We start from the raw sequence: 15,214 nt of genomic DNA, 5'->3' as shown, positions 1-15,214 counted from the left end.
TGATGGAGGTGTCCACACTTGCTTTAGGGAGCTCAGCGGGCAGTCCTCGGCAGCTTGATGGCCATGGCACTTGAGACAGCCTGCTACCTCTTCTATATATATATATGTAAAATATTATAATATTATTGTGTGGTGTATATATGATATATTAACTAATTTATATAATACATCATAGAATCATAGCATAGTTTGGGCTGGAAGGGACCTTAAAGATCATCTAGTTCCAACTCCCCTGCGACAGGCAGAGACATGTCCCACTAGATCAGGCTGCTCAAAGCCCCATCCAGCCTGGCCTTGAACACCTCCAGGGATGGGGCAGCCACAACTTCCCTTGGAGACCTGCACCAGTACCTCACCACCCTCATCATCAAGAAGTTCCTCCTTATGTCTAATCTAAATATATACATAATATAATTAAATATATATAAATATTATATATAATGTATAATTGACACTATATATAATATATGTTATAGAAAATATATTAAACGTTACATGATATTATAAGAATATTCTGTGTTAAATATATTTTATAGAGATTTATAACAGACCAGGTTGAATGAGACTTTAAACAACCTGATCCAGTGGAAGGCGTCCCTGCCCATGGCAAGGGAATTGGAACTGAGTGATCTTCAAGTTCCCTTCCAACCCAACCCGTTCTATGATTTTATCTATAAATACATATATATATAAAATTGTCTGAAACTCCAGCAAAGTGCAGCCCGCCCTCAGCTCAACCAGCTCAGGAGCCTGCTCAGTATGCAGCTCAGCAGAGTCTTTAACATTTTGCAGAACAGATGCCCACTGAGCATCTTGAAACAAATCCAAAGGTAGCGGTGACGGCTGCTGTCAGGGAAACAATAATCCCATGGCCTCGGCAGCATCAGCTGCGCTGCAGCACCGGAGCTGAGCCACGTGTGACAGAGGCTTCTGCCGCTGGCTGCTTTGTCTGATGAAAGGAGCCTGGTTGGAGGTGGCCCGGGCAAGCAGAGGCGGAGATGCGGTGTCAGAGACCGTAATCTTCTCATCAGCCAAAATCCCCTTCCCCGCGCAGCAGGCTGCGAGGACAGAAATACTGTTTGTGTCTCTGTGCTGCGGGAAGCATCTGAAAACAGGCACGGCTGTCCTGACCCTGCTGCCGAGGCAATTCCTGTGCTGGAGACAGGAGGAAGGGAGCAAGGGCTTTGGGAGCGAGGATGGAGAGGTGGTGGGTGCTATTGGGGTTCACCATTCCCAAGCTGAGATTGTCTCACTGCTTCGAGCTCGTGTCCGTCCCCCTGAAACCAGAGTAGCGCTGGGCAATTCCAGATGCAGAATGAGTGCAAGGCTGGTGTGGCCACACGATGAGGTGCATCTTCAGGCTGGCTGGGCTCCTCTCCAGCCACAGCAGCCCTGGCACTCCTGGCCAAGCGGGACATGTGTGAGCCCTGAGGTGTTTGCAGGCTTGCACGGAGACAAGACATGGCCCAGAGACAAGCAAGGGCAGTTGTCTCCATTTCACACAAGATCAGATGGTGATCCAGGAGCAGTCCTGAACCTACTGTTTGATGAGCCGCTTCCACAGCGTCCCTCTCATCCTGTGCTGGGTGCTCTCTGGGAGTCGTGGGCATGGCTGGTTGGACAGGAGGGTCAGCAGAAATACGGTTTGGGGAGTGGTGTCATTTCATGAGGATAAAGCACCGTTCCCTGCTCAGAATTCCACTTCATTGCTGCTGTTGCCCCTGCCAGCCAGGGAGGAGATGCCCACGCTGGCAAAGAGCTCAGAAGCTACTGGGTGGGGAGCACCGTGGTTTGCCGAGCAGAAAAAGCTGGGGCAGCCAGGGTAGGTGACAGAGCACAATGCCAGCCCCAGGGCTGCCTGCAGGGGCTGGGGATGGGCTCGCACACCACCCGGCACAGGGGACAAGGACCCAGCACGTTGGGAAGCCTGGGGAGACAGACACAACCCTTGCCACAGGCCCTTGGTGTGGTGCCAGGTTTGGAAATGATGCTCTTAGCACTGTTTAAAGGCAGCATGTGGGGGAGAGTCATTAAGCAAACGACAGCATCCTTTTAACTAGTCTCGCTGGCCCAGGAAATCCCTGCTGGCCTGGGAGGCAGCGAGCGCTTTGCTGCGCTGGCTGTGCCGGCACACACGCCGTTTGATGTGCTCGGCTGGTAGCAGATGGCACGGGGCAGAGGGTAATGTGGTTGTCCTCGGTGGACAGCGGTCCCCTGGAGCGTGCTCCGTCCTGTCAGCGCGGGAAGTGACAGCCAGACCCTGATGCTCGGCTTACGGGAGAGTGGAGACAGGAAGAAAGAAGACGGGGGGAAATTACAGAGCTCGTCCCAGCAGGTCACAATAATCACAATAATAATGCTAACCGCCCGCTGCGCTGTGCTGCTGACGGGGCTGGAGGGAGCCACGTGATAAGCATGATGGCATTTGTGGGGAGCACGGGGATGGAAGGCGAGTGGCGAGGAGGGGCTCTCCCATCCCATTCTGTGCCCAGTCTGAAATGACTCTTCCTGCTGTCCCTGGCTGCGTGGGGAACATCTGGGAGGGTGACAGCTCAGGGAGCGTGTCTCCTTCCAAGAGCAGGTTTTGCAGTTGGCAGCGGCACTTCTCGGAGCATAGGGCACGTCTCCATGGGCAGGTGGGAGCAGATCCTGCTTGTGCTCCTGCCAGCACGGGGAAGGCAGAGGATGGCTGCGCGGGGATTGGTTGGACTCAGTGATCTGATGGGTCTTTTCCAACCTGGTGATTCTATGATTCTATGATGCTGGTGGTGGCCGTGCAGAGATATCAGTGCAGGCTGCCCATCAGCCAGCCGGACTCCAGCTGCCACCCAGCCCAACAACCCTGCAGCACCCAGTGCCTCAGCACGGCTTGCAGGACCAGGTTAGTCGTTCTCATGGTGCTGGGATCTCAGGTGTTTCAGTATGGTACAACCATGCCCTGAAATCCCTCTGTCCAAGCAAAGCACAGAGGTTTCCCTCGCTGGAAATGGGAGCTGAGGCCGGGCAATGCTGGGGCTTGTGTGTCCGCTCTTCCCAGGATGGGAGCGGGACAGAGACAAGCCCCCGCTTTGCAAACGCACTCTGGAAAATCCAGTCCTGGTTGACAACCCCCTGACAGAGTCGAGGACACACGGGGATGTGAATTCAGTCCTTGTTCATTGTAAGGTAAGATAAGGGCTGTGGTTTGGGGTGAGTTGTTTGGGCAGGCATGGAACGCTCCGGCTTCCACCTCGGGACACCTCGGTGCAGAGAAATCGCCTGCACCCACCCACATCTGTCCCATGGACCCAACTGTCCCTTGGACCTGTCCCTGGGACCATTATCCTCATTACGGAGCAGGGAAAAATGCAAATGGGGCAGCTTTCGTGTGTTTAAATCCTGAAGAGCAACATGGGAACTGTGTGTCATTGAACCAGGTCTGTATTCCCTCTCCTCTCCTCATCTTCTCTGTATGAATAAGCAACTCTAGATCTCCCTGCTGAAAGCTTGTGGCTCTCTGGTCCCTCAGTCTCACATTTTAATTAATGTTCACTCTCCAGCCCTGTGTCAGTCACACATGCCACAGTGATACCAAGCGCAGAAGGTAGTTTATCACAGCAGTCATGAATTCCTTTCAACCCCAAGCAGCCAAACACCCAGAGAGCCCGAGTTTAAAACTCTCCCACAACTTTAAAATATTCCAGACAGCCTTCCACATCCAGGAGAGTGCCAAGAGGCAGGCAGACAAATACAGGAACAATTAATCATTTCCCGGCTGGACTGAGCAAGATGAGCTGCTCAGAATTTTGGCATGTGTCAGCTGAGCAGGGACAGAGCGCTTTTGGGGAGCAGCCGAAATTTCAGAACTGATTCTGATATTTCATTGCTCTGACACCATAAATCTCTGGGCGTTCGCTGCTTTTGCACACACCACGTGCAGACTCTGTGATGAGCTAGAGGTGAGCTGGGAATGGGATGTTGTGAAGCTGCGCAGCTGGTGGACGTGTTCTGTGGCACCTGGGCGGTGAAGTGTGCCAGGAGCACTGCAAAGCAGCACTGGAGGGACCGGGAGAAACATTGGGAAGGAGGAAAGCGAGGCAGAGGTGGGGTTCAGCGATACGAACAGTGAGGTGTGCTCGCCTCTGCGAGGTGACGCCGAGTCCCCTCCTCACCTCTGAAGGAGAGGATTGGGGTGCTCGTGGTCCTTGGCAATGGGGATACGCTTCCCTGGGCCACCCAGTGTGCAGTTGGCATTCTCCTTGCACAGCTCTGTCCCAGAGCAGAGGCTTGACAGGTCCTCTTGGCTCAGCAAGCTTCCAGCCACAGGGGTGCTGAGATCTGGGACCCTGGGTGGTCCTCGTTCCCCGCATTTTGGATACATGCCTGGATGAAGGGCAAGGCAAGCAAGCGTGGGAACTCCTGCAGCCCCGCAAGTGCCAGTTCACCAAGCTTTGTTGGAAGCTGTTTTTTCCCTGCTGCCAGTCTCCGTGTCTTCTCCACGTCTGAGCTTTCCAGCCAGCAGTGAAATGAGGTTTGCGAGTGAAACCGCAGCGGGGAGCAGGCCGGGTGTGTGGACACAATGGCAGCGCGTATCATTAAGGAGAGGATGGAGAGGATGGAGACTGACACGCAGGGGAGAGCTAAGGGCCCCCCTGGTGCTGCCATCAAGGCTCTGAAATGGAAATGCGAGGTCCCGAGCCCTCCCTCGCCCACCGGGTTGGCAAAGGCTCTATTAGCAGGATGTGAGTAATCATCTTAAGTAGCTATCAAAGTGCACCAGCTTGTTAAGCATTTAGCCAGGTTGTGCTGACATGACCTCTCCTCTCAATCTTCCCAGCCTCGGCACAAGCGGCTAATTACCGGATCACACCTGCCGCACGCCTTCCTCCCCTGCAGAAAGGACAGGTCGGCTCCAAGACATTGCTTAGGACAGTCTCGTCTTCCCAATGTCACCCCTCACCCTTTTCTATCAGTAGGAGCTACGTGGGAGTGGGGGAAAGGCCCCCTCCCAAGCTGTGGTGTTACCAGCTGGAAGCCCCAGGAGCAAGGGCTGCTCCTAGGGCTGGTGGCTGTGGTCAGAGCACGTGCCAGAGATGCCAGGAAAGACCCACTGTGGCTTTCGCAGGCTGCTGGAAGTGAGTGTCTCATTACTGGTCTGGGCAAGCAGGTGGGACAAAGAAGAGGCTGGGGACTATGTGCTGGGGGCTGAGCAGCTCTGGTGACGGCACAGGTCCGGGAGGAGTCATGTCCTATCAGGATAGGACAACTGAGGTCTTTGTGCCGGGTGATTGCCAGGAAGACAAGGAAGGGGCTGAGCCAGACCCTCCATGTTTGATAGGAATGGTTGGACTCAATGATCTGGTGGGTCTCTTCCAACCTGGTGATTCTATGATTCTATGATTCTATGATCACATCCCTGGGATCTCTGCAGAGATGCACGTGTCCATGGTGCTCCCCGTGTGCCAGTCCAGGCAGCCGGGCTCAGCTCGTGGCTGGGGCATCACCGAAGCATCGCGTCTGCACTGCGAGAAAGTCAGAGGAGAAGCAAGGGGATGGCCTCTAACCGAGCCCGCTTTGCTTTTCAGGAGACACGGCAGCGTACAAAGATGGTGTTTACTGGATCAAGGGCCGCACCTCGGTAGACATAATCAAAAATGGGGGGTTCAAAATCAGTGCTCTGGAGGTGGAACGTCATCTGCTCGCGCACCCACACATCACAGGTACGCTGCTCTTCCCTGGTCCCCATGCCAAGCCTCGCATGGTGCATGGAAGCCTGACTCTAGCAACACCCCTGGACATGAGGCTCGTGCCTAGAGTCTATTTCCCAGCCTTCCCTTCAGCAAGGCTGAGTCTGAGTGAAGAGCAGGCTGCATTTAAAGCCCGCTGTTATTTGTCTCCCACAGGCGAAGCCTGTAGCCGGGTGCCGAGCCAGCAGCAGCTCTCATCTGATTTTGGAAATGAGGACTATAATTAAATCTGTCCTGCCCTTGTGCATGACCCCGTACGAGGGGATGGAAGTGCTGCCCCCGGCTCCACACCACTCTGTACATCATATTCCTCCCTGTTGACTCTAAATTACTCAAACCGTGGGGCTTCCTGCCTCTTCCTTAGCGAAAATCTCTGTTCTTGGAAATTGCATCAGCACAAGAGCCCCCAGTGTTCTCCTGTACTCATATCCCACAGCATCTTCCTCCACGTGCTGCTCCTCCGTGCACACCACCGCTGTGGGCACCTGCCAGCAGTGCTGAGCCCCTTTTCTACCCCACCCCTCACCCTAGAAATCACTTGGGTTTCTCAGGCCAAGTCCTTTGCTCTCTCTGCAGATGTGGCTGTGATTGGGCCTCCGGACATGGTCTGGGGCCAGCGGGTCAGTGCTGTGGTGCAGCTGCGCAAGGGTGAGATGCTGTCTGTGAAGGACCTGAAGGACTGGGCCAGGTAAGAAGCCACAGGGCAGGGGCACAGCGTGAGGAAAGCAGGCTCAAAGCCTGCAGCATCCTCATTAGGGCATGTCAGAGGAGGGGTGAAGAGGTGGCTGGCAGCAACATAGTGCCTCAGGCTCTGGGGATGGAGAAAAGACCACAGCTCCAACCAGGAGTTCACCAAGCCCTTGAGATAATGGAAATAAATGGGCCTTTCACCCTAAAAGTGCCTTTGACAAACGATCTGTGCTGTGTGGCCAAGCAGCTCTTACCCTGCAGCAGCAGGAACTCCTCACAGCCAGAGGTGCTGCCAGCATCCCCGAGCCCAGCAGCTGGTGGAGAGCACAGAGCAAGCACCAGCGCAGGGGAAGCTTCATATTTTCTCAGCAGCAAGAACATTCACTCAGCTTTTCCCCAGCACAAATGACTCCTTGCTTGCTTTTCTACCTACTGGAAGCTGGCCTAGCCCAGTCCCCAGTTAACCCGAGGGGGTTCAGAGGTGGGGGGAGACACCAGAACTCATGGGCTGGTGTCACCGCAGTACGGCTGAGCATGGCACAGAGCACCCACCTCCCATGCTGCAAGATTTCAGCATGAAAACATGTTCCTCCTCTTTCGAATTGTTCAGAGAGTGGCCAGTGCCGAGGTTTCAGGCATCAGCCATGGGTGGGTAAGCAGGCAGGAGCCAGGAAGCAGGATCACCGGGTTTATCACTAATATTCCACTAGCAAAATATTTAATAGCAGATTCTTTCTTTTCCTGGCAACTCCCTCCTTGAGGCTGCAGATATTTTTGGCGAGGCTGGCGCTATTTTGTAAGCGGCAGGAGCACTTGTTTCATCAGGGGCTGCGCAGCAGCCAATTAAAGATTTCCTCTGGATCTGCAAAAATCACAGTTGGGGGACGGTAATTTAGCAAATGCAAGGGAGACGCTAGCTGGCCGGCTGCTGCTCTGATTAAACAGTTACGTAGTGGGGAAGAGAAGCAAACAAAGGAACCAAACCCACAAGGGTGGCTGCTGGGGCAGAGGGGCCAAGACCCTGCCAAGGTGTCCCTCCTGCTGGCACTTCTGCACTGTGCACACGTGTTAACCCTCTAGCTGCTGGTCATCCGGGACTCCTGTTCCTCCCAGGGCAGCCCATGGCCACCAGCAGGTTCTGTTTGGTTTTACTGATGTTCTCGTGCAAGCTGAGGTGCCCCTTCCTGGCCAGGCTCAGCTTGTCCTGGTTGGTATGGGGTCTGCTGCTCTGGGGTTCTCCATCCAGGAGCCTCCTTGGCCTCAGGAGTGATGGAGAAGGGTGAAGAGAAATCCTCACCGTGCCACGGCAGGGACATCGGTGACCCCATCATCCCTGCTCCATTATCTCATGGCCCTCATTACCTCCATGCAGACCTAGAATGACTATTACAACCCACAGAGAGACATCCCTGTCACCAGAGCCTGTCGATGCCACCACCATCGGTGGCTGCGCTTTGCAGGTCACCTGGGGCAAGGACGAATGGCCTGGTGAGAGGGGGATAAGCGCAGCCCCCTTGTCCCTGCACCCTTCTTCCCCACTGCCATCCCCAGCTCTGTGGGCAGACACGACGCTGTTCTGCCTCTGCACAACAAGGGCGAGAGCCCTTGAAACAAAAGCTCCTGGAGGGTCGGAAGGGCTGTCTCCAGCTCTCTGCCCTTGCAAGCTCCAGGCACCACTCTGGTGTGTCCCCCGCCTGCTGTTCCCTCTCACCCTGTCTCTCCCCTTTATTTTTCATGTCACTTACATTCGTATGGCCTTTTTCTCGCACTCCCTGGCAGGAGACACATGTCCCTCTTCAGAGTGATTCATTTTGCGGCTTTCGCCTCCAATCGTGCTTCCCGGCGACAGGCGCCATCCCGAGTTAGAGGCATCCATATGGCAGGGGGTGCTGGTGGCGGGCTGGGCGAGGGTTGAAGGGCTCAGCAGACTTGGCATCTCGCATTAGAGTCAGTGCCAGGACGCAGCCGGAGTTGGGCATGGCCCCAGGTTGCTGACACACAGGCAGCAGAAGGCAGGAGAGCCCCCCGCTTCGTGCTCTGCAAAGGGCACAGGGACGATTCTCGGCACTCAGACTCCCTCCCACAGTAGAGAAGATCCCTGTGGGCCAGAACACGTGGATGGGTGTCATTGGCAAGTCACCGCCACACGCCAGGGATGCAGCTCACCTGTGGTCTCGGTCCTCAGGGACCAGCACCCATCACGTCGCTGCGCTATTTTCTCGTGCCATCTCTTAACAAAGAGGATCGATGAATCATAAAATCATAGAATCACTAGGTTGGAAAAGACCCACTGGATCATCGAGTCCAACCATTCCCTAATGGATCAATCACTAAACCATGTCCCTCAGCACCTCGTCCACCCATCCCTTAAACATCTCCAGGGAAGGTGAATCAACCCCCTCCCTGGGCAGCTGTTCCAGTGCCCAATGACCCTTTCCATGAAAAATTTTTTCCTAATGTCCAGCCTAAACCTCCCCTGGTGGAGCTTGAGGCCATTCCCTCTCGTCCTGTCCCGTGTCACTTGGGAGAAGAAGCCAGCGCCCTCCTCTCCACAACCTCCTTTCAGGCAGTTGGAGAGAGCAATGAGGTCTCCCCTCAGCCTCCTCTTCTCCAGGCTAGACACCCCCAGCTCTCTCAGCTGTTCCTGTAAGAGTCCACACACCCTCTGCCTCCAGTTCCCTTGCTGAAGGCTCTCACGCCACCTCCCAAGGGTGGGCAGGGGATGTTTGGGGTGCATTGTACGCGGCGAGCACCCCAGGTGCTGCGTGGCAGGGCTGCCAGCGAGGGCAGCTGCTCCCAAAGGGCAGGGTGGCACCGGCAGCGCCCTCACCGATGGGACCGAATTGGTGACAGAGCCCTTTGCCAGCCTGAAACAGAGCAAGTGATGAGTCAGGTCCAGGGTGCAGCCTGGGAGCACAGGCGAGGAAAAAAACAGGGGCAAAGGCAGAGCTGGAGGTGAGCTCCACAACTCTGAAGGGTCCCGCTAGGTATGAGCTGCTGGCAACACAGGGCTGAAGTCCCTGAAGAGACAAGCTGGGAGCAGGCACCCCAGAGCAGAGCTCAGGAGGTGGCTGGGGCCAGGGCTGAGCCTAAATGGGCTCCTGGAACATGGGTGGGAGCCCAGGGTGGGGCTGCTTGGGGTCTTGGGGGCTGTGGGAGCCTCTGGGACAGCTCACCAGCCCAGCCTCTTCTGCAGCACAGAAATACGTGAACGGTGTGAGTGCTCACTGTTTGCGAGGTCTCAGGACGGGCTCCGTAGGATGGAGGTGCCAGAAGTGCTGGTCTGTCACCCGTAACGGGCTGTGCATCTGCGTTGCAGGGACACGATGGCACCGTACACCATCCCGACCGAGCTGATCGTGGTGGAGGAGATCCCGCGCAATCAGATGGGGAAAGTCAACAAGAAGGAGCTTCTGCAGCGCTTTTACCCAGCCTAATGCACCCTCTACCACTGGGCTGACAAGGTACCAGCAGCAATTAGCAGCGGCAGCTCGGGTCTTACTACTGTCTGGTCCATGAATGAAGTCTAATAAAAGTTGGATTCATCCCGCACGGGGTCCTCTTGGCTGAACGAAGCCCGAGCTGCAGGACCGCTGCCCTTGTCAGGGGCTGCTTGCAGGAGGCTTGGGGCAGTCCTGGTTCTAGAAACAAAGTGTGGGATGAATGCTGGGGGATGTGGGGCCAGGGATTGCCCCCCATGCCAAAGCTGCTCTGTTTATCCGACATGTAAGTGGTGGGAAGCAGGTGAAAAGCAGAGCACAAACACCTCTCCACCCCAAGCTAGCCCCAGCAGACAAGCCCCACAGCCCTCATGATGCTGGCTCTCCAGAGCCTCTCTGCCTGGGCACCCTGGCTTCCCTACCTCGCCTTCCTCTGCCTCTCTGGATGCTCATCCTCATTCCCGTTACAGCTCTGCCTCAGGCCACGTGCAACTCGTTGCCAGATAAAATTACTCTTCAGATTAAACTCCTTGTCTTCAGCCGGCTGCCGTGATGCCTGGCAATTTTGCCTCCTCTCTGCCCTTTCCCGTGGACTCAGGAATTTCCTCATAGTTTGGTTCATAGAAAGGGAGAGCTACAGAGAGCGCAGGGATCCCCTCGCTGGCAGGATCCGTGGGATGCCCTGTTGCTGCTGTGACTCGGTACCATCCACCCCCCTGCTCCACCAAGTGCTGCCTCCTGTTTCTCTGCAGAAGTGAAGAATAAATACAAAATCACAAGTAAATATTGGCTGTGCTAACCAACCCAGAGCATCTCCCACCCGAGGGGTCCTGAGAAATCCAGGCCCCGGCACAGAGCAAGGGAAAGGGTGCCGGAATGGCTGGGGAACAGCCCTGCAGTGCACCCTTCCACCTCCAACACACAGCCCGTAACGGAGGGGGACAGATGGGAGGAGGAAGGGGCAGGGGTGGCTTCCAGGGGCTCACAGTGACCTCAGTGTGATAGGAGAGCTGTGAATCATTGAATAGGGTGCAGAGAGTGCAGGGAGATGGGGAGGAACAGTGCAGCCGAGCAGGAGCTGGCGATGGGTGCAGGTTTTGGCCAGGGTGGGCACACAGCACGGCTGGAGCAAGGGCTACAAGCCACAGCGGGCACAGGGTCCAGTGTGGGGTGGAAGGAGAGCGATGCGGGGTGTTGGAGGCCCCAGGGAGCAGATGCAGCATGTACTGTACTGCATATGTGCTCCTGTGCCTGCGTGTGTGCACCGACACCCGTGCCCACGTCTGAAGGTCATCGATTCCCCAGAGGACAGGCTGTATCAATAAATCCTACCTACATAAACGGATTTTTGTCCCTGTTTGACTTCATGCATGAGCTACCGGCCACGTGGTGGTGGGGATCAATAATGCCAGGGGGGGATGGCAGTCATGCCCTGCTGCTCCCCAATCAGTGATCCCTTCCCCAGTGTGGGAGCAGTGCTCTGGGGAGGCAGCACAGCAGAAGGATGCTGGTCCAGTCCTGTCCAGTGCCAAGGGGGTAACAGGGAGCCCCAGTTTTCCCTGCCAGCCAATGGGACCCTGGGGGCATCAAGGAGGGCAAGAGGGACTGGGAGAACAAGTAATTATATCAAATACCTTTGTTAGGGTCGGTAGAGCCGCAGCCGTCTGGGAGGACAATTAGTGAACCAGGACAGCTGTAAAACATGTGCTGGGCAGAGGGAGCAGGGATGGGACAAGGAAGAGAGGGGATGGAGAAGGAGATATGGATGGGGCCAAGCTTCCTCCACTGCAGCCCCTCCATCCCACCCCACCAGGTATAGCCTTGCACCCACTCTGTCCATCCCTGCATCTCCCAGGGCAGTGCCAGCACCTGGATTTCGGTCCTTCAGGCTCAGAAGAGGTTGGGATAGGGCCAACAAGGGACACCAGGGACACACAGAGCTCACACAGACACCCTTCACCATCCCACGGACACACTGGAGCAGCACCTGGCTTGTCCTCTTGCCACAATGCACAAAGCCAAGCACTGGCTGCTCTCACCGGTCTCCAGGAGGGACTGAGCGGATCCTTTGTTAAAACATCAACGATGCAGTAAATTTTTTAACTTACCAAATAGATCAATATCAAATTATCATGTCTCACATTCATAACTCTTAAGCAAGCAACAATGGAGAGAGACAAGGTCACTGGAGAATAAATAGCAGCAAAAGCTCTTAATGATCTATCATTCTCGACAACCCCAGGCACCCAGCACCAGCCCGGTGACAAGATCATTAATAAAACTCTGCAGGAATGCTATCGATTGCTTTGATGGATGATCACAGGTAGCAAATACTGTAAAACACCTGGTTGTCACACACTAAAATGAGTAGTTTGACTCACACCTCCACGTGGGGACCCAGCTGTGACTCTGTTGGGTTTTCTCCACAGTGGTGGCTTTTGCAGGGCGGGTGGTCAGCGGCGCAGCCATTCTGGGGCTCTCATCCCTGCTGGACCCTCAGGGCTCCCACTTCCACTGCTGTTCATCCCTATTGATGGAACCTGTTAATTAAAAGCTTCCTTAAATCACGAGGTTACCGTGCCCCAAAGCCCAGGCTGGGAGCTGGCCTGGCAGGAGATTGGGTTCAGTGGCTTGGTGCCGCTGGATGAACCTGGACACCTGCTCCATCCCCTTGCTGCTGGATGCAGCCCCAGGAGACCTACACAGCCCAGACATCAGGGACAGGTGGGGGTGGTCTCCAAGGCCATGGGCTTTGCCACCCCCCATGCTGTACCTGTCTGGGATGGGGCGCGGGATGGATAATGCAGAGGTGCCCCCCGAGGATCCAAGCGCTCCACAAGCGAGCCACGTCCGCATTGACGGTTTGATCATATGTACACAACCATTCAATTACCCCGTAATGGCTACAGGCTATTAAGCCATCAATCTCCTTCATTAAGGCCTGCCAGGCCCATCCCCAACATCGCGCAATAAAACCATTAAAACAACAACAACCACCCCAAGTAGCATCTTTAATGCATTGGTTGGAACACCAGCCCCAGCTCTGGCTGTCCCACATCGTACCCCTGCCCGCAGCCTACGCTGGGGCACCTGGGGACCTCCCTGTCCTGAGCAAGGTACCATCCTTCTGGGGAGTCCCCAGGGAGCTGGGGGTGCCCACACCTCCGTGCCCCTCCAGCCGCTGCCAGCAGCTCATCCCTGCCCCGGGCTCAGCGGGCAGCTCAGCACACCCAGCCCTGCTCTCCTGCTTTATAGCTGACATTATCTTTTATTGCCATATAAAAACAGAAGCTTCAGTGCCTTTATGGCTCCTGCACCAGCGTTTGGCTCTTCGCTGCTCAGCTCTGTGCTTCTGGCTGCTCACTCGCCCCATCACTGGGCATAGAGGGGAGGGGACGCTGCCCGGACCCCTCTGGTCCCTGCATTGAGGCTACAACTGGTCCCCCTGCACTCGCATTATGGACACAACTGGTTCCATCACCCACGGTGGATGCACAGTTGGTCCCCAAATCACTTCTTGCCCTGGTCTGGGTAGATCAGAGGGTGTCAGCACGGAAGGGATGGACCTGGCACCTCCAAAATAGGGTCTGGGTAGATCAGAGGGTGTCAGCATGGAGGGGATAGACCTGGTACCTCCAAAATAGGTTGACCACTTCTGCAACCCGGCATGATAATGGGAGTTGTAGTTTTAAGCTGGTGTGCTTTGCACCCAGCCTCTGTGGGACCCCGATCCCTGCACCCACTTGGAAGCTCCAGTTTGCAAGAAGAGGTGGTGGTGTGGGGCTGGAGGGGGCAGGGATCCCTGCTGCTGTGCCACAGCCACACCGCGGGCACCAGGCAGCTCCCGTGGCCAGCAGCACCAGCACCACTATCTGAGACTGGCACCTTGTCAGAGCCCATCACGTCTGCCATCCCCACACCCCCACACCGCAGTGCCGGTGGCAGGGAACATCTGCTCAGCCGCCCCGCTGCCACGGCGCGTTAGGGTCAGGGGCAGCCACCAGGACCCCTGGCCAGCACCACCAGGGCAGCTCCTCGTGGTGACACTGATGCAGGGTGGCAGGGTGAGCAGGGTGGACGAATGGGATCGGACAGACAGACGGGCAAGTGAGCGCCGCTGCCCACCCCACGGCCCAACCACGCCGTGGGTCACCGGTGCCCCACGCTCACCCACTTGTGCTGCAGCCCCATGGCCCCTTCCACTGTTCTTGGGGACACCAAAAGCCCTGCCACCACTGTTCAGCTTCTGGAGATGGACAGAATACGTCCTGCATCCCACGTTCTGCATCTCATGTCCTGCATCCTGCGCCCTGCACCCCATGTCTTGTATCCCGCATCTTGCCCCTGACCTCCTGAATCCTGTGTCCTGCACCCGACCTCCTGCATCCCATGTCCTGCATCCCACGTCTTGCATCCCATGTCCTGCATCCTGCGTTCTGCACCTGACCTCCTGCATCCCACATCCTGCACCCGACCTCCTCCATCTCGCATCCTGCATCCCGCGTCCTGCACCCAACCTCCTGCATACTGTGTCCTGCACCCAACCTCCTGCACCCCATGTTCTGCATCCCATGTCTTGCCTCCTATGTCCTGCACCTGACCTCCTCCATCCCATGTCCTCCATCCCATGTCCTGCATCCCATGTCCTGCATCTGACCTCCTCCATCCCACGTCCTGCATCCCGTGTCCTGCACCCAACCTCCTGCATCCCATGTCCTGCATCCCATGTCCTGCACCTGACCTCCTCCATCCCACGTCCTGCATCCATGTCCTGCATCCCATGTCCTGTACCTGACCTCCTGCATCCTGTGTCCTGCACCCAACCTCTTGCCTCCCCTGTCCTGCATCCTGCACCCCTTTTCCCACGCCTCGCCCCACACCTCGCACCGGGAGGCCGCTTTTCCCGGGCAGGGAGTGGTGCGGGCCGGGCAGCCGTCGAGCAGGGGCCGTGGCGAGGCCACCAGCGTCACCACAACATCCACCTTCCCTCGCCAGGCCCTGGCTGGGCTCCCCCGGGAGAGCGAGGAGCATCCCCGGTCCCCGAGCCCGGCCCGGGGCGGGTGGCGGCTTTGCCGCAGCCGGGACCCCCGGGAGGCACCGGGGCCGCGGCCGGTGGCCGGGACGATGCTGCCACCTGGTGTCGCGGCCGCGCGGAGCCGTCGGGACCGGCCCCGGCACCGGGGGAAAACGCTGGGGACCGGCAGAGGGAGATCAAGGGGGAGCACCGGGACCGGCCCCGGGGGCTGGGGCAGCGACGAGAGAGGCCCGGGACCCTCCGCCCTGCGAGCGACACCGGGAGGGCTCGGGACTGGGACTAGGATGGGGACGGGGTCCCTGTCCCAGTGTCGGTGCCCTGTG

At 56.7% G+C, this 15,214-nt stretch overlaps 1 protein-coding gene across 5 annotated transcripts in view; it reads left to right on the top strand.

The window, feature by feature from the left end:
* The window catches only part of ACSF3 (acyl-CoA synthetase family member 3), a 67,872-nt gene extending 56,677 nt beyond the window's left edge, over nt 1-11,195 (top strand). For all 5 annotated transcript variants that reach the window (XM_069868378.1, XM_069868374.1, XM_069868375.1 and 2 more), the window contains exons 8-10: nt 5,565-5,699; nt 6,303-6,414; nt 9,736-11,195. In XM_069868378.1, coding sequence (XP_069724479.1) covers nt 5,565-5,699; nt 6,303-6,414; nt 9,736-9,853 — 365 coding nt within the window. In that variant the 3' untranslated portion in view covers nt 9,854-11,195. The remainder of the gene's footprint in view (nt 1-5,564; nt 5,700-6,302; nt 6,415-9,735) is intronic.
* Nucleotides 11,196-15,214: the final 4,019 nt, after the last annotated feature.

This window comes from Phaenicophaeus curvirostris, chromosome 14, assembly GCF_032191515.1.
Source record: "Phaenicophaeus curvirostris isolate KB17595 chromosome 14, BPBGC_Pcur_1.0, whole genome shotgun sequence".
NCBI lineage: Eukaryota > Metazoa > Chordata > Aves > Cuculiformes > Cuculidae > Phaenicophaeus > Phaenicophaeus curvirostris.
The sequence above is the reverse complement of the archived record's forward strand: the minus strand, read 5'-3'. Positions and strand labels throughout refer to the sequence as shown.